Raw genomic sequence first — 25,363 nt, forward strand, 5'->3', positions numbered from 1 at the left:
TCAACACTTCGTGTGAGTTTCACAAGAAAAATTATTTCTAAATCCGTGTTGACTGTGTGTGAATAGACCTTTCTTTTCGAGGTAATTAATAATGTTCGAACACAAAAAATGTTCCAAAATCCTGATGCACATCGACGTTATTGATATAGGCCTGTAATGTCGTGGATTAGTCCTATTGCCTTTCTTAGCTATTGGTGTGACCCTTGCAACTTTCCAGTCTTTGTGTACAAAGGCAGTCATTAGACATCCACCATATTATTAAGCAGTCATAGTCTGCGCAAACATTAAAACTAGTGCCAACTATTTGCTGTATTGTGCGAAAGTTCGTGTTATGCGAAACTGTCACATCAGACTCACTTAGCTAGACGCAGCTAAAAGAGGCTTCTTACAGTAGCGGAATAGTGGAGAAAAATCAATTACTAATCACAATCCGAAACTACTAATCACATTATAACTCTCTTTAAGTCTGTAATAACGGTTCTACACAGCTCAAAGCCGCGTTACTCCTGAACATTGACCAGGCAAGGAATGGCCTTTTTTATGCTTCCGGATTCCTCGTCTGCTATAGTTGCAGATGTTCAGCTGTCTACCACAGATGATTTTATGCTGTCAGCGGTTGCTGCATCTAGATTCTGTCACTGGCATTTGTTTAGTAAAAGCGTCAATGAGGAGGTTTGTTTCCGGGCACATTTTCCCTGGCGACAACTGAAAACTGTCCAGAAGAGTGCAATCGATGTCTTACATGTGTGTGAATAGTCCACCGCAAACGTAAGTGCAGTTTTTTTATTTCTTACGTGACTTCTAGCTACCCAGTTATTTATTCGACTATATAAAAGTGCATAAAATATTTTCTAAACAGTCCTGCAGGGTTTTGATATTTGAAAATGACAGCGTGATGAACATTCATTGTTGATCTGAAAAGAAGTAACGTTGGCAGCGATAGACCATGTCTGCTGTAGCGCCTCTTGCGGACAATGTACCAACCACTTTCACAGCACTGCAGATGTGGCGCGTGATAATTTCGAATAGTCGTGGCATTAGTGAGGACGTACCATCGTAGAAAAAAAAAATGCAGTAACTTTGTTCAAAAGGGAATGATGTATTGTGTAAGGTATTGTTTAGCACATGTCACGATTCTGAGGTGGTGGTTAGTATGGGACTTGCAATAGCGAAGCTTAAATTAGGTATTTACAGTCATGCTCGTTACCTACTTTTGATGATTCTTTTGGAATACGTCGTAATTTCTGAGGTGATGGTGACGCTGGGATGTGATAACGAAGCTAAAATTTGAGTGCACATTCAGCTATATGCCATGTCGTACAGAATTAATGGTAACCTCGTACATATGACGTGTAAGTGTACTTTATCGAACGCACTCCTCATTGGTTCCGCCATTGTAAACAGTCAACGTCACCCGTCCCTACCGTGCATTTCCAATACTTTTTTTAAGTACAGTACGGCACGTTTTATGATTTCGAAGTATACATAAACTTAGTGTGTGCAGTTAACAGTCGTATATATGTATTTAATGTACAGAGCGTTTCCTTTCTGGCCAGGTATTTATGTAAGCACAGTCTACGACAAACAGTCGCGTCACTCTATAGGACAAAAAAGTTCAAGTTTCTGACAGATGAAGCACCTCCAAGCAACTAGTATGTAGTAAAAGAAGACTGGTATGATGTAAAACTTCCTGGCAGATTAAAATTGTGTGCCGCCCACACTCCACTATAGAGTGAAAATTTCTTTCTGGTAGCATAATATAAACTGAGAAATTGCTGTTTTTAACGCTGTTACTTCCATATTCCCCTGTCACCTATCGTGCTGATTATTTATCGATTACCAATAATAAAATGTAATTAAAATAACACCGCTTCTCCTGTTTCATATAATAATAAAAAATCTCAGTGTGAAGCAATAAGCAAGATTCATAGCACGGCTGTAATCGTATCGTCGAAAATCCTTCAAGACGAGAGATGAATTGTGACCAGGTATGTTTAAGCTAGAAAGGAGCAGATTAAGAGTATACATGCGTTCTTGGCACGCACTTTCAGAAGCTTAGCGCCGATTGCAGTTCGTTTTTACGGATTTCAAACTCATTTTAAAGCATTCGAAACTAGGCACGAATTTTACATTCTTAGATTAAGTGCTATCGCTTCTTATAAACGTCCTTTGTCCTTGCTTCTATGCCTCGCGTGTACTATCACATTTATCTAGCCTGTTTCCCAGATTTCAAAATATATAGGAGGAGCAGCTTTTCAAAATGCACAGAAAGAAAAATTTTTAGGAGAAGCAAAAAATGTAATACCACTAACAGTATTTCATTAATTTTTTTCGAATTTTATGCAAAACACAGGTAGGGCTATTGATAAAAACGTATTTATTACAATGTATTTTTTGGTTTCATTTGCGTGGTGTAAGGAGTTATGTAATGGACTAAATACGGTTTGTTGTGTGCTATTGGCCAATGCCTTTTGATGTAAGCTTATATGCACGTAATACGTTTTCATTACTTTTCAGTAAAATATAACCGACAAATTTTATTCTTTTAAAATTCGCTTTTTAATATTCAATGAAGGAGAAACAAAATCATAAACGTTCTTCATTTCCAGTGATGGTGTTAAGATTATTTTTCCAAGAACAGGCTCCTCTTCTAAACAATAGCGAGCAGTATCATGAACAATAAGCTCGTTAAACGTGTGCTTGATAACCTCGGTGAAAAACGTAAGTACTTCATAATCTTTCAATTTTTTTTTCCAAATCTGTGGCCTGGTTGTTTTCCTACATCGTTGTTCTTTTCTTGTTTAATCCTGTTCATAAATGATACTTTAGACATATTTGATACTTTGCTAAACCTTCAGATATCTACGTTTGCCCAATGGAAAAAAAAATTTAGAAGGATTATCAGAAACGTAGTTGAGGTGAGTTTTGATTTTCACATCATTCACCCTTTCGCCTATAATGTTCTTCTTCAAATGGGTTCTTTTCATATCACTGATCCCATTAACAGGCTTCGCATATTTGCTTATTTCCTTGTAAACAAATATTTCTCAGTCTTTCTCCAAAATCGTAGTTTCGGCCAATTCTGCACAAACTTGCTGCTGAGTGTTTGGATTCAATATGTCTGAAATTTTAAGTTTCTTTTCTCCTCGGTCAAAAACTTGTTGAGCCGGTAAAAAGGAATGTCGTCGTATCGGAAAGGAGTTAAGTATATCAGTCACGTGACCTGCAGTTTTCTAATTAGAACAGTTAAAAATCAATGAAAAGTACGCAGTCACTCTCTGTTACATTCTTCACCGTTACAGAACAAAAGTTTTACATCTGACTTCTGTACTTCGGAACAGTCGTAATGTAAAAAAAAGTACACAACAATGCTGCAATACTGAAAACGAATACCAGTTGGTCATTGAGGGTCAGTTAAAACTTTTCACATAGGTTCGCCACACACTAAAGCCAGTACAGCTAAATAAAACAAAATAAAATAAATTGATGGAATTCATGCAGTTTGATTCATACTGGAGGACCTAGAGCTATTTGTTGCATTTGATACTTTCCACAGCTCTTTTTCGAGGTTTTAAAACGCGTTTTGACAAAATCTCATTGTAGCAGCGTGTAGAGAGAGTAAAAAAATACATGGTTTCTTATCATATTCAATTTTGTCCAGCAGAGGACATTATACATTTTGAAAAGTTATTCTTTTTATATATATCTTCAAGATTCGCTTTCTAGTCCTGTAATGCTTTCTTCACATTTTTGGGCATGTTTTCACGTACAGCTAGCAAAAGTTGCATTACATTTAGCACAAAACGCAGTTCGTGTTCACTTGCAGCTACCACTGCTGTATCATCGATTAATCGTCTGTGCTAATTTTCCGCTTTTTTCAAAAATGGTTCAAATGGCTCTGAGCACTATAGGACTTAACATCTGAGGTCATCAGTCCCCTAGAACTTAGAACTATTAAAAACCTAACTAACCTAAGGACATCACCCACATCCATGCCCGAGGCAGGATTCGAACCTGCGATTGTAGCAGTCGCGCGGCTCCGGACTGAAGTGCCTAGAACCGCTCGGCCACCGCGGCCGGCTCCGCTTTTTTAACAAGCAATAATAGTCCTTCACGTGCTCGAAATCCAGCTGAAGCTACAACAGTTTACAGCGTCACAACAAACTCCGAATTACGACCTCACTTGCATTTGGAATGCATTTCCCCACTCCGTACACACAATACGCAATCTTCCCGCAGTGTGTTTGTACATGACAAATATTACTATCTCGACTATATTGCAGTATCACAATTAGTAGTGAGAGCTCACATGGGAGCACGTAGCGGAGTTGCGGGAAAACTTAAGGAATTTCGTAACTCATTATCTCGATTCTGTTGTAGCTTTCAAAACAATAATTAAAAGGAATATTTATTTAAATAGGTGAACGTCAGTAACGTTACACTTTCTGTCGCCTTGCCTGGTGTTTACACTACTGGCCATTAAAATTGCTACACCACGAAGATGACGTTCTACAGACGCGAAATTTAACCGACAGGTAGAAGATGCTGTGATCTGCAAATGATTAGCTTTTCACAGCATTCAAACAAGGTTGGCACCGGTGGCGACACCTACAACGTGCTGACATGAGGAAAGTTTCCAACCGATTTCTCATGCACAGACAGCAGTTGACCGGCGTTGCGTTGTTGTAATGCCTCGTGTGAGAAGGAGAAATGCGTACCAACACGTTTCCGACTTTGATAAAGGTCGGATTGTAGCCTATCGCGATATCGGTTTATCGTATGGCGACATTGCTGCTCGCATTGGTCGAGATCCAATGACTGTTAGCAGAATATGGAATCGGTGGGTTCAGGAGGGAAATACGGAACGCCGTGCTGGATCCCAACGGCCTAGTACCACTAGCAGTCGAGATGACAGGCATCTTATCCGAATGGCTGTAACGGATCGTGCAGCCACGTCTCGATCCCTGAGTCAACAGATGGGGACGTTTGCAAGACAACAACCATCTGCACGAACAGTTCGACGACGTTTGCAGCAGCATGGACTATCAGTTCGGAGACCATGTCTACGGTTACCCTTGACGCTGCATCACAGACAGGAGCGCCTTCGATGGTGTATCAACGACGAACCTGGGTGCACGAATGGCAAAATGTCATTTTTTCCGATGAATCTAGGATCTGTTTGCAGCATCATGATGGTCGCATCCGTGTTTGGCGACATCGCAGTGAACGCACATTGGAAGCGTGTATTCGTCATCGCCATACAGGCGTACCACCCGGCGTGATGGTATGGGATGCCATTGGTTACAAGTCTCGGTCACCTCTTGTTCGCGTTGACGGCACTTTGAACAGTGGACGTTAGATATCAGATGTGTGGCTCTACCCTTCATTCGATCCCTGTGAAACCCTATATTGCAGAAGGATAATGCACGACCGCATGTTGCAGGTCCTGTACGGGCCTTTCTGGATACAGAAAATGTTCGACTGCTGCCCTGGCCAGCACATTCTCCAGATCTCTCACCAACTGAAAACGTCTGGTCAATGGTGGCCGAGCAACTGGCTCGTCACAATACGCCAGTCACTACTCTTGATGAACTGTGTTGAAGCTGCATAGGCAGCTGTACCTGTACACGCCATCCAAACTCTGTTTGACTCAATGCCCAGGCGTATCAAGGCCGTTATTACGGCTAGAAGTGGTTGTTCTGGGTACTGATTTATCAGGATCTATGCACCCAGATTGCGTGAAAATGTAATCACATCTTAGTTGTAGTATAATATATTTGCCCAATGAATATCCGTTTATCATCTACATTTCTTCTTGGTGTAGCAATTTTAATGTCCAGTAGTGTAGTTTCCCACCTCAAAGTCATTTCTTCATCTGTCTTCCTTCTGGCACACGGGCTGCACGGCCAGCCCACTGGATTCTTTCTCTCTTTGGCTTCCATGAGATTATTGGTTGTTGCATCAATAGGTGCATTTTCTCATTCTTCCTCACTGTCCATTCTTCTTCATCTAAAACCGCTCCCCACATCTTTCTCATTTCTCTTCTTTTAAATAGTAGTAGTTCTCTTTTTCTCATTTAGTCATGAGCAAGTTTATGAACTGTGCGTGACTGTTGTAGTGTGAGATAACAAAAATCCTGTGTCTGGTGTAGTGCAGCAACTCGACGTGGCGTGGACTCAGTAAGTCTTTGGACGTCCACTGCAGCCATGTAGGTTCTACAGCCGCCCATACTTGCGCAAGTTTTGCAGGTGCAGGATTGTGTGCAGGGACGCACATTTCTATCGCGTCCCATAGATGTTCGATGCGGTTCGTGTCGGCCGGTCTGTGAGGCCAAACCATTATCCAGAATGTTCTTCAAACCAATCGTGAACAATTGTGGCCCAGTGGCATGCCGCATTGTCATCCGTAAGTCCACGAATGGCTACAAATTGTCTCCAAGTAGCCGAACAGAATCATTTACGGTCAATAATCGGTTCAGTCGGACTGGAGGACACAGTCGATTTCATGTAAGCGCAGCCCACACTGTGATGGAACCACCATCAGCTTGGACAGTACCTTGTTGACAACCTGGGTCCATAGCTTCGTGGGGTCTGCGCTACACTCGAACCCTACCATCAGCTTGTAAGAACTGAGGTAGGGACTCGTCTGACCAGGCCACGGGTTTCCAGACGTCTAGCGTCCAAACGATACGGTCACGAGCCCAGCAGAAGCGCTGCAGGGGATGTCGTGCTGTCAGCAGAGGCACTCCGGTCGGTCGTTCGCTGCCACGGCCCATTAAAGCCGAATTTCGCCACACAATCTGTGGTGTGCGTACTGTAAGACCTTCGGTACACACACCATCAGATTATTTGACCTGTCGCTCTAGCGCAGTAGGCGAGTGTCACCAATATGTCTCGTGGTCTTATCGTGGCGTGTTTATCTTCTGCGGTTAGGTCAGACGATACAAACGCCACTTGCACGCTTAGAGTAGCAGATTGACGGTGACCAACTTTAAACAGAACTTGATTAATTTTCACACACATTTATTAAAATAATAACAAGCATAGACATTACGTAACTTCACTCTGGATGTTATTTACAATTGACAATCTGAAGTTCCTTTGGTCTTGGTGTGTTAATCTTATTCTCACATATCTCTGATACTTGACAAGTGTCTGTACATTTCTCTTCATGGCTATGTACAGGAATATGGTAATCTTATTAGGCACAGAGTGAAACTTGACTATAGACTGGTACAGACAAATGCAGACTAATGCAGACTGACTAATCAGAGGTCTGTACACTCGTTATAATACCTCGAGCGTTCAGGTATCACTGCACGAGTGTGATCCGCGAGGAGAAAAGGTTCTACATTAGCAGCAATCTCACTGGCTGCGTTACATATTAATACGCGGATCGGTGGAAGCAGAATTTGGTCCGTCTCTAAGGCAGCGCCATCTCGTAGTGCGGAGACGGACGAGCGCTGCGCCTGCGCTGTTGTGCTTAGCGAGGCGCGTTCTAGTGGGAAAGTTGTGTATCCTAACAGATACGTTCTTCGTACGTCTCACCTTGGTTTCTGTGGTTATTTCACGTAGTGTTGCTCGTATGTTAGTGCTGACAACTCTACGCAGACGCCATTGCTCTCGGTCGTAAAGTGAAGGTCGTGCCTAAAATTTGGCGTTCTGGGCACATTCTTCATTGTGTGGATGTCAGAACATTGAATTCCCTTCCTATGTATCTGTGAAATGGACTGTACCATACTTGTACTTCCAACTAACATACCGCTAATTTATTCTCAACACGCGGCCATAATCTCGATGGAAACCTTTACACATGGATCACCTGAGTACAAATGCACTGCTCCTTTCTATCGTGTGTACACGTTACTACCGCGATGTGTTGATCTGCATATCACTATCCCGTGATTTATGTCATCTCAGGGTATATTCTCATCTTGTTGTTGTTGTAGTGTTCAGTCCAGACTGCTTTGATGCAGCTCTCTACGCTACTCTATCCTGTGCAAGCTTCTTCATCTCCCAGTACCTACTGCAGCCTACATCCTTCTGAATCTGCTTAATGTATTCATCTCTTGGTCTCCCTCTACGATTTTTACCCTCCACGCTGCCCTCCAATGCTAAATTTGTGATCCCTTGATGCCTCAAAACATGTCCTACCAACCGATCCCTTCTTCTAGTCAAGTTGTGGCACAAACTTCTCTTCTCCCCAATCCTATTCAATACCTCCTCATTAGTTACGTGATCTACCCACCTTATCTTCAGCATTCTTCTGTAGCACCACATTTCGAAAGCTTCTATTCTCTTCCTGTCCAAACTAGTTATCGTCCATGTTTCACTTCCATACATGGCTACACTCCATACAAATCCTTTCAGAAACGACTTCCTGAGACTTAAATCTATACTCGATGTTAACAAATTTCTCTTCTTCAGAAACGATTTCCTTGCCATTGCCAGTCTACATTTTATATCCTCTCTACTTCGACCATCATCAGTTATTTTTCTTCCTAAATAGCAAAACTCCTTTAATACTTTAAGTGTCTCATTTCCTAATCTAATAGCCTCAGCATCACCCGATTCAATTTGACTACATTCCATTATCCTCGTTTTGCTTTTGTTGATGTTCATCTTATATCCTCCTTTCAAGACACTGTCCATTCCGTTCAACTGCTCTTCCAAGTCCTTTGTTGTCTCTGACAGAATTACAATGTCATCGGCGAATCTCAAAGTTTTTATTTCTTCTCCATGAGTCGAAACAAGGCCCTCGGAGTAGACAATATTCCATTGGAACTACTGACGGCCGTGGGAGAGCCAGTCCTGACAAAACTCTACCATCTGGTGAGCAAGATGTATGAAACAGGCGAAATACCCTCCGACTTCAAGAAGAATATAATAATTCCAATCCCAAAGAAAGCAGGTGTTGACAGATGTGAAAATTACCGAACTATCAGCTTAATAAGTCACAGCTGCAAAATACTAACACGAATTCTTTACAGACGAATGGAAAAACTAGTAGAAGCCAACCTCGGGGAAGATCAGTTTGGATTCCGTAGAAACATTGGAACACGTGAGGCAATACTGACCTTACGACTTATCTTAGAAGAAAGATTAAGGAAAGGCAAACCTACGTTTCTAGCATTTGTAGACTTAGAGAAAGCTTTTGACAATGTTGACTGGAATACTCTCTTTAAAATTCTAAAGGTGGCAGGGGTAAAATACAGGGAGCGAAAGGCTATTTACAATTTGTACAGAAACCAGATGGCAGTTATAAGAGTCTAGGGACATGAAAGGGAAGCAGTGGTTGGGAAGGGAGTAAGACAGGGTTGTAGCCTCTCCCCGATGTTGTTCAATCTGTATATTGAGCAAGCAGTAAAGGAAACAAAAGAAAAATTCGGAGTAGGTATTAAAATTCATGGAGAAGAAATAAAAACTTTGAGGTTCGCCGATGACATTGTAATTCTGTCAGAGACAGCAAAGGACTTGGAAGAGCAGTTGAATGGAATGGACAGTGTCTTGAAAGGAGGATATAAGATGAACATCAACAAAAGCAAAACAAGGATAATGGAATGTAGTCTAATTAAGTCGGGTGATGCTGAGGGAATTAGATTAGGAAATGAGGCACTTAAAGTAGTAAAGGAGTTTTGCTATTTGGGGAGCAAAATAACTGATGATGGTCGAAGTAGAGAGGATATAAAATGTAGGCTGGCAATGGCAAGGAAAGCGTTTCTGAAGAAGAGAAATTTGTTAACATCCAGTATTGATTTAAGTGTCAGGAAGTCATTTCTGAAAGTATTCGTATGGAGTGTAGCCATGTATGGAAGTGAAACATGGACGATAAATAGTTTGGACAAGAAGAGAATAGAAGCTTTCGAAATGTGGTGCTACAGAAGAATGCTGAAGATTAGATGGGTAGATCACATAACTAATGAGGAAGTATTGAATAGGATTGGGGAGAAGAGAAGTTTGTGGCACAACTTGACCAGAAGAAGGGATCGGTTGGTAGGACATGTTCTGAGGCATCAAGGGATCACCAATTTAGTATTGGAGGGCAGCGTGGAGGGTAAAAATCGTAGAGGGAGACCAAGAGATGAATACACTAAGCAGATTCAGAAGGATGTGGGTTGCAGTAGGTACTGGGAGATGAAAAAGCTTGCGCAGGATAGAGTAGCATGGAGAGCTGCATCAAACCAGTCTCAGGACTGAAGACCACAACAACAACATGGATTTTAATACCTACTCCGAATTTTTCTTTTGATTCCTTTACTGCTTGCTCAATATAGAGATTGAATAGCTTCGGGGAGAGGCTACAACCCTGCCTCACTCCCTTCCCAACCACTGCTTCCCTTTCATGCCCCTCATCTCTTGTAACTGCCATTTGGTTTCTATACAAATTGTAAATAGCCCCTCCGCTCCCTGTATTTTACCCCTGCCACATTCAGAATTTGAAAGAGAGAATTCCCGTCAACACTGTCAAAAGCCGTCTCTATGTCTACAAATATAAGAAACGTAGGTTTGCCTTTCCTTAATCTGGCTTCTAAGATAAGTCGTAGGGTTAGTATTGCCTCACGTGTTCCGATATTTCTACGGAATCCAAAGTGATCTTCCCCGAGGTCCGCTTCTACTAGTTTTTCCATTCGTCTGTAAACAGTTCGCGTTAGTATTTTGCAGCTATGACTTATTAAACTGATAGTTCGGTAATTTTCACATCTGTCAACGCCTGCTTTCTTTGGGATTGGAATTATTATTCTCATCTTAGTATTCGCTAATATTGATTCTGCGCTCAGCGTCTCGCAGAGGGAATAATGGTTGAAATGGCTCTGAGCACTACGGGACTTAACTTCTAAGGTCATCAGTCCCCTAGAACTTAGAACTACTTAAACCTAACTAACCTAAGGACATCACACACATCCATGGCCGAGGCACGATTCGAACCTGTGACCGTAGCAGTCGCGCGGTTCCATACTGTAGCGCCTAGAACCGCTCGGCCACTCCGGCCGGCTGCTGAGGGAATCCATGCATCTCGTCGGCACTGCTGCTCTCTCCTTGATGTCCATTCGTAACCTGTTGTCACTGGTAAACCAAAATCTCAAGTATCTGAACAGCTGAATTGTCTCGTCCCTGATGCCACAAATTCTTCTGATCTTATCTTCTTTTTAATTACGTTAACTCTCGTTTCGTCCTGATTCACCTTTAGCGCAACCTTCAGTGTGTTGTTGTGCACTTTCTGATACATTTCTTTGAGCTCGTGATTTTGTTCAGTTAGCAGCACTATATCATCTGCGTATGCAAGACAATTGAACTTACCATTCATCTGTATTCCATCCCATCTCTGTTACATACATTCCCTTATTAGCCCTACTCTCTGTTCAAATGTGTGTGAAATCTTATGAGACTTAACTGCTAAGGTCGTCAGTCCCTAAGCTTACACACTGCTTTACCTAAATTATCCTAAGGACAAACACACACACCCATGCCCGAGGGAGGACTCGAACCTCCACCGGGACCAGCCGCACAGTCCACGACCGCAGCGCCCTAGACCGCTCGGCTAATTCCGCGCGGCTCTTACTCTCTCTGAGATGACACTGAATATAAATTTTAAATACAGCTCTGTTTTTTCTGTCGTGTAGTCCATGTGTTTAAACCACACGTGTACAAATCTGTTTAAATCATAATTCTATGAATTTTAGTTAGGAATCTACACATGTTCAAAGTTTTTAGAGTGGTTGCAATACACTGTACATAACTAACATCTGTCCTCGGATGGATGGCCCTGCGGCGGAATTTTCACTTGAATGAGGTGTTCAAATGATCGTCTATTTTTTCTGCATGAGCAACGAATGATGTGTAAAGTTCTATGAGCTGTTTGTAGTCACGTGCTGTTAGATCAGTCGTTCCCAGCCTGGAGGTAATTTCACTCTCAGGGGTGAAATGTAATTTTCTGTAGCGTAAAAACAAAAAGGTTCAACTGTCTTTCGGTCACAAAACTAAATTATTTTTAAAGGATGATTACTATTATCACTGTTACGTAGTACTGTAACGCTCTTTACGTAAGTTACAAATAATTACATTCTTTTGCAAATACTGTCTCTAACACGTGACAAAATATAGTGGGGGTTACAGCTGTGAAACGAATGTATGAATGATAACTTCCTCCCATAGTGCAACCACTACACACATAATGCGTACTTTTTACCATGCGTCTTTGACAGCCAGTTATGTGACACATGCTTAGTACTTAGTTTCTGAATTTCTCTATACAGGGTGTTACAAAAAGGTACGGCCAAACTTTCAGGAAACATATCTCACACACAAAGAAAGAAAATATCTTATGTGGGCACGTGTCCGGAAACGCTTACTTTCCCTGTTAGAGCTCATTTTATTACTTCTCTTCAAATCACATTAATCACGGAATGGAAACACACAGCAACAGAACGTACCAGCGTGACTTCAAACACTTTGTTACAGGAAGTGTTCAAAATGCCCTCCGTTAGTGAGGATAGCCGGCCGCGGTGGCCGTGCGGTTCTGGCGCTGCACTCCAGAACCGCGGGACTGCTACGGTCGCAGGTTCGAAACCTGCTTCGGGCATGGGTGTGTGTGATGTCCTTAGGTTAGTTAGGTTTAAGTAGTTCTAAGTTCTAGGGGACTTATGACCTAAGACGTTGAGTCCCATAGTGCTCAGAGCCATTTGAACCATTTTGTTAGTGAGGATACATGCATCCACCCTCTGTCGCATGGAATCCCTGATGCGCTGATGCAGCCCTGGAGAATGGCGTATTGTATCACAACCGTCCACAATACGAGCGCGAAGAGTCTCTACATTTGGTACCGGGGTTGCGTAGCCAAGAGCTTTCAAATGCCCCCATAAATGAAAGTCAAGAGGGTTGAGGTCAGGAGAGCGTGGAGGCCACGGAATTGGTCCGCCTCTACCAATCCATCGGTCACCGAATCTTTTGTTGAGAAGCGTACGAACACTTCGACTGAAATGTGCAGGAGCTCCATCGTGCATGAACCACATGTTGTGTCGTACTTGTAAAGAGTATCCCGTATGAAATCATGGTAACGCGCTCCATTGAGCGTAGGTGGAAGAACATGGGGCCCAATCAAGACATCACTAACAATGCCTGCCCAAACGTTCACAGAAAATCTGTGTTGATGACGTGATTGCACAACTGCGTGCGGATTCTCGTCAGCCCACACATGTTGATTGTGAAAATTTACAATTTGATCACGTTGGAATGAAGCCTCATCCGTGAAGAGAACATTTGCACTGAAATGAGGATTGACATATTGTGGGATGAACCATTCGCAGAAGTGTACCCGTGGAGGCCAATCAGCTGCTGATAGTGCCTGCACACGCTGTACATGGTACGGAAGCAACTGGTTCTCCCGTAGCACTCTCCATACAGTGACGTGGTCAACGTTACCTTGTACAGCAGCAACTTCTCTGACGCTGACATTAGGGTTATCGTCAACTGCACGAAGAATTGCCTCGTCCATTGCAGGTGTCCTCGTCGTTCTAGGTCTTCCCCAGTCGCGAGTCATAGGCTGGAATGTTCCGTGCTCCCTAAGACGCCGATCAATTGCTTCGAACGTCTTCCTATCGGGACACCTTCGTTCTGGAAATCTGTCTCGATACAAACGTACCGCGCCACGGCTATTGCCCCGTGCTGATCCGTACATCAAATGGGCATCTGCCAACTCCGCATTTGCAAACATTGGACTGACTGAAAAACCACGTTCGTGATGAACACTAACCTGTTGATGCTACGTACTGATGTGCTTGATGCTAGTATTGTAGAGCAATGAGTCGCTTGAGAACACAAGCACCGAAGTCAACATTACCTTCCTCCAGTTGGGCCAACTGGCGGTGAATCGAGGAAGTACAGTACATACTGACGAAACTAAAATGAGCTCTAACATGGAAATTAAGCGTTTCCGGACGCATGTCCACATGACATCTTTTCTTTATTTGTGTGTGAGGAATGTTTCCTGAAAGTTTGGCCACACCTTTTTGTAACACCCTGTATATAGAAAGCACGTGTTCAACCAAATTGAGAATGTTGGTTGCAAGTGCTACTCTGACATGAAGAGGTTGTCACAGGAGAGGAATTCGTGCGGGCCGCATCAAACCAGTCTGAGGACTGATGACTAAGAACCAAAAAAAGGTACAGAGGAACACGACTATTCTGAAACAAACTGAATAACCATACTTTGTCACAGTTTTCCGACTTTTAACAATATTTTACTTAGCAGCAGCTTTAATAATAATATTATTATATTTCTGAGACTGGTTCCATAACAACACCGTAGTGTGGTAATTACTGAAACCTTACATATTATCATTATCTGAACTCATATGCCAATTTATAATATTAGGCTACCTTTTTACATTTTCATACTATTCTCCGTCAAATGTTACTATTTTCTCGGCCGGCCGAAGTGGCCGTGCGTTTCTAGGCGCTGCAGTCTGGAACCGCGAGACCGCTACGGTCGCAGGTTCGAATCCTGCCTCGGGCATGGATGTGTGTGATATCCTTAGGTTAGTTAGGTTTAAGTAGTTCTAAGCTCTAGGGGACTGATGACCACAGCAGTTGAGTCCCATAGTGCTCAGAGCCATTTGAACCATTTGAACTATTTTCTCTCGTTTTCCATTATAGCCTTCTACACCTGGCTTGTACTTTTACAGCGTGGAGGTTTCCTAGTTCTGTGGCTAGAGTAGACTTTGTGTAGCATATTTTAGTAATTTTGCACACTGAATGCATGAAGGGCAGAGGTCACTGATGAACGGCCGCTAGCGACATCTGTGCTGTGGTGTGTTTTTGATGACATACATTTATTGTTTGTTGCTCCTTGCTTTATTTATAAGCTGGTGACCAGTTATAGCTGTGCTTTCAATCTTGAGTGTGGATAACTAACGCTCAGCAATTGCGGTGGGGCCATCTTAATATTTAGTAAAAATGTTTCAAATGGCTCTGAGCACTATGGGACTTAACATCTGAGGTCATCAGTCCCCTAGAACTTAGAACTACTTAAACCTAACTAACCTCAGGACATCACACAACACCCGTCTTATCGTTCCTTTTTTGATGACTCTCTCGACTGTCAATACGGGTTGTTTGTATCTGCCCTGCTACCCCCTGGAGTTCGCTTTCGTCGCCTCCTTCAGCACCTTGATTTTCCAATCCCTGCAACCTTTAGAGTGGGCGAGAGCCAAACGCCACCTTGACTCCAGGCTCAGGTTCGCGTTCACCTTGACCTCAGCTCGCTCCCAAAGCAGGTTACCCCAGCTTCGGTATACCGCTCGCGGGGGGCACACAGTTTCAAATATCGGCTCCATGGCCATTGTTCGGTCTTCACAGCTGAGCTCTTTGCCCTCTACCAGGCTGCTCTTTACATCCGCCGCCACCGACATTCTGCTTATGTCATCTGCTCCGATTCCCTGAGCGCCATCCACAGCCCCAGTGATCGGTATCCGGTTCACCCTTTCGTGCACCGGATCCAACGCTCTCTTCAGCAGCTGGTGGACGTCGGTTCTCCGGTTAGCTTTATGTGGGTCCCTGGCCATGTCGGTATCCCCGGGAACGAAGCTGCAGATGCCGCGGCCAAGGCTGCGGTCCTCCAGCCTCGGACAGCTTCTTGTTGTGTGCCTTCATCTGATGTTAACAGGGCCATTTGTCAACGCATTTTATCGCTGTGGCATGCCGATTAGTCTACACTTACCGCAAACGAGCTTCGGGCCTCGAAACCTCTCCCCACGGCTCTGACGACCTCTTCACGCCCTTCTCGGCGGGAGGAGGTCGTTTTGGCCCGGTTACGGATCGGACACTGCCGGTTCAGCCACAGCCATCTGCTGACGGCTGCGCCGGCGCCGTTCTGCCCGTGTGGGCAAGTGCTGACGGTACATCTACATCTACATCCATACTCCACAAGCCACCTGACGGTGTGTGGCGGAGGGTACCCTGAGTACCTCCGTCGGTTCTCCCTTCTATTCCAGTCTCGTATTGTTCGTGGAAAGAAGGATTGTCGGTATGCTTCTGTGTGGGCTCTAGTCTCTCTGATTTTATCCTCACGGTCTCTTCGCGAGATATACGTAGGAGGGAGCAATATACTGCTTGACTCTTCGGTGAAGGTATGTTCTCGAAACTTTAACAAAAGCCCGTACTGAGCTACTGAGCGTCTCTCCCGCAGTCTTCCACTGGAGTTTATCTATCGTCTCCGTAACGCTTTCTCGATTACTAAATGTTCCTGTAACGAAGCGCGCTGCTCTCCGTTGGATCTTCTCTATCTCTTCTATCAACCCGATCTGGTACGGATCCCACACTGCTGAGCAGTATTCAAGCAGTGGGCGAACAAGCGTACTGTAACCTACTTCCTTTGTTTTCGGATTGCATTTCCTTAGGATTCTTCCAATGAGTCTCAGTCTGGCATCTGCATTACCGACGACCAACTTTATATGATCATTCCATTTTAAATTACTCCTAATGCGTACTCCCAGATAATTTATGCAATTAAATGCTTCCAGTTGCTGACCTGCTATATTGTAGCTAAGTGATAAGGGATCTTTCTTTCTATGTATTCGCAGCACATTACACTTGTCTACATTGAGATTCAATTGCCATTCCCTGCACCGTTCGTCAATTCGCTGCAGATCCTCCTGCATTTCAGTACAATTTTCCATTGTTACAACCTCTCGATACACCACAGCATCATCTGCAAAAAGCCTCAGTGAACTTCCGATGTCATCCACGAGGTCATTTATGTATATTGTGAATAACAACGGTCCTATGACACTCCCCTGCGGCACACCTGAAATCACTCTTACTTCGGAAGACTTCTCTCCATAGAGAATGACATGCTGCGTTCTGTTATCTAGGAACTCGTTCAATCCAATCACACAATTGGTCTGATAGTCCATATGCTCTTACTTTGTTCATTAAACGAGTGTGGGGAACTGTATCGAACGCCTTGCGGAAGTCAAGAAACACGGCATCTACCTGTGAACCAGTGTCTATGGCTCTCTTAGTCTCGTGGACGAATAGCGCGAGCTGGGTTTCACACGACCGTCTTTTTCGAAACCTATGCTGGTTCATACAGAGTAGATTTTTAGTCTCCAGAAAAGTCATTATACTCGAACATAATACGTGTTCCAAAATTCTACAACTGATCGACGGTAGGTCTATAGTTCGGCACATCTGTACGACGTCCCTTCTTGAAAACGGGGTTGACCTGTGCCCTTTTCCAATCCTTTGGAACGCTACGCTCTTCTAGAGACCTACGGTACACCACTGCAAGAAGGGGGGCAAGTTCCTTCGCGTACTCTGTGTAAAATCGAACTGGTATCCCATCAGGTCCAGCGGCCTTTCCTCTTTTGAGCGATTTTAATTGTTTCTCTATCCGTCTGTCGTCTATTTCGATATCTACCATTTTGTGATCTGTGCGACAATCTAGAGAAGGAACTACAGTGCAGTCTTCCTCTGTGAAACAGCTTTGGAAAAAGACATTTAGTATTTCGGCCTTTAGTCTGTCATCCTCTGTTTCAGTACCATTTTGGTCACAGAGTGTCTGGACATTTTGTTTTGAACCACCTACCGCTTTGACATAAGACCAAATTTTCTTAGGATTTTCTGCCAAGTCAGTACATAGAACTTTACCTTCGAATTCATTGAACGCCTCTCGCATAGTCCTCCTCACACTACATTTCGCTTCGCGTAATTTTTGTTTGTCTGCAAGGCTGTGGCTGTGTTTATGTTTGCTGTGAAGTTCCCCTTGCTTCCGCAGCAGATTCCTAACTCGGTTGTTGTACCACGGTGGCTCTTTTCCATCTCTTACGATCTTGCCTGGCACATAGTCATCTAACGCATATTGTACGACGGTTTTGAACTTTGTCCACTGATCCTCAACACCATCTGTACTTGAGACAAAACTTTTGTGTTGAGCCGTCAGGTACTCTGTAATCTGCTTTTTGTCACTTTTGCTAAACAGAAAAATCTTCCTACCTTTTTTAATATTTCTATTTACGGCTGAAATCATGGATGCAGTAACCGCTTTATGATCGCTGATTCCCTGTTCTGCGTTAACTGTTTCAAACAGTTCGGGTCTCTTTGTCACCAGAAGGTCTAATATTTTATCGCCGCGAGTCGGTTCTCTGTTTAACTGCTCAAAGTAGTTTTCAGATAAGGTGCTTAAAAAAAATTTCACTCGATTCTTTGTCCCTGCCACCCGTTATCAACATTTGAGTCTCCCAGTCTATATCCGGCAAATTAAAATCTCCACCCAGAACTATAACATGGTGGGGAAATCTACTCGAAATATTTTCCAAATTATCCTTCAGGTGCTCAGCCACAACAGCTGCTGAGCCAGGGGGCCTATAGAGACATCCAATTACCATGTCTGAGCCTGCTTTAACAGTGACCTTCACCCAAATTATTTCACATTTCGGATCTCCGTCAATTTCCTTCGATACTATTGCACTTCTTATCGCTATAAACACGCCTCCACCTCCACTGTCCAGCCTGTCTCTGCAGTATACATTCCAATCTGAGTTTAGGATTTCATTACTGTTTACGTCTGGTTTCAGCCAACTTTCTGTCCCTATGGGCGTTGTGACCGTTTATTAATGAGAGCAGTTCTGGGACCTTTCTATAGACGCTCCTGCAGTTTACTATTAGCACATTAATATTGTTATTCCCTGTTGCCTTTTGCCTACTCCTACCTTGCCGTGTCTCAGGAGGCGTCTTGTCGGGCCTAGGGAGGGAATTCTCTAACCTAAAAAACCCCCATGTGCACTCCACACGTACTCCGCTACCCTTGTAGCCGCTTCCGGCGTGTAGTGCACGCGTGACCTATTCAGGGGTACCCTACATTTCTCCACCCGATAGCGGAGGTCGAGAAATTTGCACCCCAGATCTCCGGAGAATCGTCTGAGCCTCTGGTTTAAGCCTTCCACTCGGCTCCAAACCAGAGGACCGCGATCGGTTCTGGGAACGATACTAGAAATAGTTAGCTCTGATTCCACCCCGCGAGCGAGGCTTTCCGCCTTCACCAATTCCACCAACCGCCTGTACGAACTGAGGATGACCTCTGAACCCAGACGGCAGGAGTCATTGGTGCCGACATGAGCAACAATTTGCAGTCGGGTGCACCCAGTGCTCTCTATCGCCGCCGGCAGGGCCTCATCCACGTCTCGGATGAGACCCCCCGGCAAGCAGACAGAGTGAACACTGGCCTTCTTCCCCGACCTTCCCGCTATTTCCCTAAGGGGCTCCATCACTCGCCTAACGTTGGAGCTCCCAATAACTAATAAACCTCTCTCCCCGTGTGCCTGCTCGGACCTTGCTGAAGGAGCGGCCACTCACAGGCAGAGCGGGCGATGCCACATGGCCAGCCTCCACATTGACCCTCCGCCTCGTGCGCCGCGAACGCCGCTGAACCCGCCACTCCCCTTGGGGAGAGGGTGGCCCAACCGCGCCCGGTACCCGCGAAGATGTCTCGACAGCAGGGACCGTGGGTGAAGCATGTAACACCTGGGGTGTACCTTGCGACGCACCAGACCCCCCACTGCCGCTACACTCCGAGGCAGCAGCCTGAAGACGGCTGACCGCGGCCATCAACACGCTCAGCTGTTCGCGAACTGTGGCCAGCTCCTGCTGCGTCCGTACACAGCAGTCACACACCCATTCCATCCTAAGAAATCAGTTTACTGTAGAGAGTTAATCAACTTACAACTAGGCTAAAGGCGGCTGATTGTTGACTAAACTGTGGTTGCTAGCCACTTCTTGTAGAAAATAAAGAAAATAGCACTACCTGTCTCTGGACTGTATTGAAAAACACTAGCACTACAGGCACTATGCTTGACTAAAGGGACTCTCTCTGACTGTATTCAAAACAAACACGAAATCTATGGAACACTATTACTACAACTCGACAATTAAAGCTTTCTAAAAGCAAAAACACACGGAAGAAGAAGTGACAAGTAAGAAAAATACAGTTAACACTTAAATTAAGACAGCTCGCTGCACAGCAGACGTGAAGCAGACGGCAGCTACGACGACTCATTTTAACGTCCTGTCCGAATTTTAATACACTGCGCATTGATCTCGGTCTGTCGTGTACTCTGGATGCCATTTTAGCGGATGACCCAGGAGCAGCTGCTCGCGTTCTTCGTTTTATCCACTGGACAAACCTGTCTAAGGCCATTTGATTATGCTGTTTTCTTTTAATCCCTTGCCTGTTAATGTTACTTTTACAGTGTTGACATTTTTTGTTGCTGTTTTAACCTTGTGCCTCGCAGTGCATTCATAACTTAGTCTGGGCGCTAATGACCACTGTAGTTGTGCATCCTAAAACTACAAAAAAAAAAAAAAACCAACTCCAGTAACTGGTGCACATTGATCACGGTTTGGGCATGCACTAATGTCTTTAAATGTCCCCATCGACAGAAATCCAACGTTACCCTCGCAGAAAGACGAACGGTGCGGCATCAGTTCCGTCTTCTACAGATCGTGCGACTGTAGCTCACCGCAACGTTTGGTGGACGATGGATTGGCCAAGGAGATCCGATAGAATACTTCTCAGTTCATCGTACGTGAATCTACTCAATTTCCAGCTGTGGAAATACTTGCCTAAGCCATGGAGAACGCGCAGACTTTAAAGGAGCGTGTGACCGATGCATATGACACAGTCTGAATGGAGCCATGCGTGAGCGAAAGAAGGGCTCAAGGACGTGTCAGCATGCACGGTCACCACATGCGGCACTGCATCTAGTGTCTACTCCTATGTAACTGAGAGATGGCGACCGAGCGAGGTGGCTCAGTGGTTACACACTGGACTCGCATTCGGGAGGACGACGGTTCAATCCCGCGTCTGGCCATCCTGATTTAGGTTTTCCATGATTTCCCTAAATCGCTCCAGGCAAATGCCGGGATGGTTCCTTTGAAAGGGCACGGCCGATTTCCTTCCCTGTCCTTCCCTAATCCGATGAGACGGATGACCTCGCTGTCTGGTCTCCTCCCCAAAAGCAAACAGTGAGAGATGGCGATGGAAGGACAGACTTGCCCATATTTCAATGGGTATCAGTTTGTAATCCGTGGCACAGTACTCGTTAAAGCCTGTGCTAAGGTAACTGAGCGGGGTTCACCTTATGAGAAAGGATTTTCGTATAGATATCGACCGCGTGTACCTGATTGGTGGCAAATCAGACTTACATCCACTCTGTAAAAACAATGATCCGTCAAGTAAGTTCGAAATGCAATCACACGTCAGGATGGGCCAAAAGCAAACCAGAAGATGCTACCAATGTGACAATAATACGGTCGCCAGCCTAATTAGGCATTAACTGAGTTTCTTCCCTGTACAAGTTGGTATAATTTCATGCAAAACAACAAGTTGTAACACTGCATAATATAATAGAATTTTAGAACCAGAAAATCTATTGAACTGGTAGTTTCACGTTCTGTACTGATATGGAAAATCATGAGTGCATAACCCTACACTGTAATGTTTACTACAAAACATTATACTGTCTATTAATCTGATCAAAATCGGGCATAGGTTACCCCAGAAATTGTACTTTCATGCCACACACAAAATGTCAGTTTTGATAAAGATAAAACACCGATAAATTTTGACTTTTATCTTGACTTTAACTTTTGCTGGTGAAACCAATTTAGAACACTTCAGAATTCAAATGAATGAGGGGAGGACACTGAAACAGTTATGATCGCTGTATTTAAAAAAATGATTACTGAATTTATTATTCATTCAAGATTCCAGTATATAAGTTACAACTCTTTTCATCTTATTTACTGCTCATTTAAATGCCTTTAAATCTGTCTCGAAATAATATACTTCATTACTATATCAATACAAAAGTTATCTTTCGACTTCGTTAGACCTTCGCTATTCATTTACTGGTTCCTCAACAAAACATTTCTACCAACACCATTCTAATGTAGCTAGTTCTGCAAATAATTATTATTAACACAATTTTTAATTTTCATTTCGGGATACTCGGGATGCACAACGTTTGGAAAGGACCCTGTCTCTAAATGATGTAAAAATTCTGGTAAAATTTAGGTTATTTTTGCACCAAACAAACACAGTTCACTCTCTGATCCACACGAATACAGTACTAAAAGTTTCAACCTGCTAGTATCGATGCGGCGGTTGGCGGGCGGCGAGATGGCGAGGCACAGAGCAGACATACAACCACAGATTGACGTACCGGCACTTTAATTCTTCTTAGCGTCGCAATACTTTTCGATGTAGTGCCTGTGCAATTTTGCCGTGCTGTGTGGGCGTTGGAACGGCATACCCGAGGCTCAGTGAAGCTACGTCTTGCAGGAGAGCCTCCTCGCTCCAGGAGGTGTTGCTCAAACCAGTGCCAAACTCCAACTACTACAGCTGAGCCCGTTGTGCCGTGCAGCGCCCGCGTGCATTTTCCCGCGCTCGCCTGCCACCCACCTTTTGCCTCTCTCTGACAGACCAGGTATTCATCGAGGTTTTGCATTCTACATATCACGTATGGACCAGACGCACAGTTACAATTTTAAACATCTTACAACAATTTCAACATTTGTTACATTTTATTTATTTTTATTTATTTATTTATTTATTGTTCCGTTGGACAAAATTAAGGAGAAGTCTCCATGGTCATGGAACGAGTCAATACATGGAATTATAACACGATAGTAGAAACAGATAAAATGAAATATAAGAAACATATTCAGGCGATAAGTCTTAAGTTTAAATAAAGAAAATCAACAGTGTAACACTGGAATTTGCTTAATTTTTTAGGTCTTCCAGGAGTTCCTCGACAGAATAGAAGGAGTGAGCCATGAGGAAACTCTTCAGTTTAGACTTAAAAGTGTTTGAGCTACTGCTAAGCTTTTTGAGGTCTTGTGGTAGCTTTTTGAAAATCGTTGCAGCAGAATACTGCACTCCTTTCTGCACAAGAGTCAAGGAAGTGCATTCCACATGCAGATTTGATTTATGCCTAGTATTAACTGAGTGAAAGCTGGTAACTCTTGGGAATAGGCTAATATTGCTAACAACAAATGACATTAAAGGAAATATATACTGTGAGGGCAATGTCAGAATTCCCAGACTGTTGAATAGGGGTCGACAAGAGGTTCTCGAACTTACACCACATATAGCTCCAACAGCCCGTTTTTGAGCCAAAAACACCCTTTTTGAATCAGAAGAATTACCTCAAAAAATAATGCCATATGACACAAGCGTATGAAAATACGAGAAGTAGACTACTTTTCGTGTTGAACTGTCACTTATTTCAGACACTGTTCTAATGGCAAATAAAGCAGCATTTACTTTCTGAACAAGATCCTGAACATGGGCTTTCCACAACAGCTTACTATCTATCCGAACGCCTAGGAACTTGAACTGTTCCGTCTCGCTTATAATATACCCATTCTGTCTGATCAAAATATCGGTTCTTGTTGAATTGTGAGTTAGAAACTGTAAAAACTGAGTCTTACTGTGATTTAGCATCAAATTATTTTCCAGAAGCCACGAACTTATTTCATGAACTACATTATTTGATACTGTTTCAATATTACAGACAAGATCCTTCACTACCAAGCTGGTGTCATCAGCAAACAGAAATATTTTTGAATCACCTGCAAAACTAGAAGGCATATCATTTATATAAATAAGAAACAGCAGTGGCCCCAGCACCGATCCTTGGGGAAACATTTCAATTCTATTACAATATTACTTGACGTTTGACATAAACATTAATATTCACATTGAAACTAATTTACAGTTTTCTTAACATAATGGCATGAAACAAAAAGAAATTAAATCAGAACATCAATTACACAAGTTTATCGTACAACAGTACAGAGTCGTTGTTGTTACAAGTTTCCACACGTATCATAACAGGCACTTTTCTTGTAACTTTGACCAACGCTACCTCCTGTATGAATATGTGCCACGTTTTTTTTTTTTTTTCTATCCTGTATGGCATTATGCAATATGTGACAGTGGCGTGGCCTGTGGGCTAAGAGAAAAAGTGAGTGGACTTGGAGTTTTTTCTTTTTTCTTTCAGGATGGGCCTGTCGATGCTGCAACCGCCCCCTTGGCGAGCTGCAGTGCTGTGCTTGCTGGCGCTGCTGCTGCAGTCCCGGTCGGCGTCTGGGACGGGGCCTGACTTGCAAGACGACAAAAGCAGCGTGGCTGCGACCCCGGTGTCTGGGCCGGCGCGTGGGAATCTGCACGACTCCCACACGTCTGGGACCAGTGCTACAGTCAGTGTTACGACCAGTGCTTCGTCATCATTCCGCCTCTCAAATGAGGTGCTGCCCTCGCACTACGACATCTTCTTAGAGACCTACCTGGGCGATGACAGCGAGGGCTTCATGTTCAAAGGGCACGTTGTTATCACGGTAAGCACAGCACCAGCTGTGGTGGAACGACGGATGGCTTCTGTGCTGGAAGGGGCAGGTGTGGAACCAGACAAAGTACACAGTTATTTCCTTCCTGTTCCACTGCCGCTCCCCAGTGTAATTTACTATCACCATTACTCTCAATGTTCCACATATACCTACGATTTCAACACGAGACATGTTTTTTTAGTAACTGTCATTTCTAAATAAAAATAAAAGAAGTTTAATTTTCTTCAAAATTTTTTATATGAGAACCAGCAGTTTAATCTACTATTGTACATAATTCTCACCAATATTAAGGGGGGTAGGACGTCAAACGGGCTGACTTGGAGCAGGAGAGGCACCACACAACATTTTAGTTTCCACTGTCTATACTTTTACAAATAAATTCATAAAACTTTGTCAACATGACCAGGAGGGATTCAGAATTCACACTCTTAGCAATGTAAGTTAAAAAATATAACAAAATAAATTTGTTTACGTGTGAAATTTCATCACTTTTTTAACTTACTATTGGCTGTATTTGTTACTATAGGTACACTTTTCTTCATAACTAAGAGAGATTCTTCGATGAATTTTGCACAGCATACAAACCACACCTACAGGTGTATGAAACTCTAGAATTTATTTAATTAATGAAAAATGAATGAGCTGTTACATTTTAAACTTCATGTTTAGAAAAAACTCAAATTTTATGGTTAATTATCTCAATTTTTACCACAGTTTTTAATATATTTGGAAAATTCTAGAGTTTCATACACCTGTAAGTATGGTTTGTATGCTGTGCAAAATTCATCGAAGAATCTCTCTTAGTTATGAAGAAAAGTGTACCTATAGCAACAAATGCAGCCAATAGTAAGTGAAATAATGATGAAATTTCACATGTAAAAAAATTTCTTTTGTTATATTTTTGAACTTACATTGCTAAGAGTGTGAATTCTGAATCCCTCCTGGTCATGTTGACAAAG

The 25,363-nt window shown here is 43.3% G+C and overlaps 1 protein-coding gene across 2 annotated transcripts in view; it reads left to right on the forward strand.

The window, feature by feature from the left end:
- Positions 1-25,363, forward strand: part of LOC126428038 (aminopeptidase Ey-like) — a 417,011-nt gene that overhangs the window by 214,039 nt on the left and 177,609 nt on the right. For both annotated transcript variants that reach the window (XM_050089916.1, XM_050089915.1), the window contains exon 2: positions 24,059-24,395. In XM_050089916.1, the coding sequence (XP_049945873.1) occupies positions 24,060-24,395 (336 nt within the window). In that variant the 5' untranslated portion in view covers position 24,059. The remainder of the gene's footprint in view (positions 1-24,058; positions 24,396-25,363) is intronic.

The sequence above is a fragment of the Schistocerca serialis genome, chromosome 12 (assembly GCF_023864345.2).
Source record: "Schistocerca serialis cubense isolate TAMUIC-IGC-003099 chromosome 12, iqSchSeri2.2, whole genome shotgun sequence".
Classification (NCBI taxonomy): Eukaryota; Metazoa; Arthropoda; class Insecta; order Orthoptera; family Acrididae; genus Schistocerca; species Schistocerca serialis.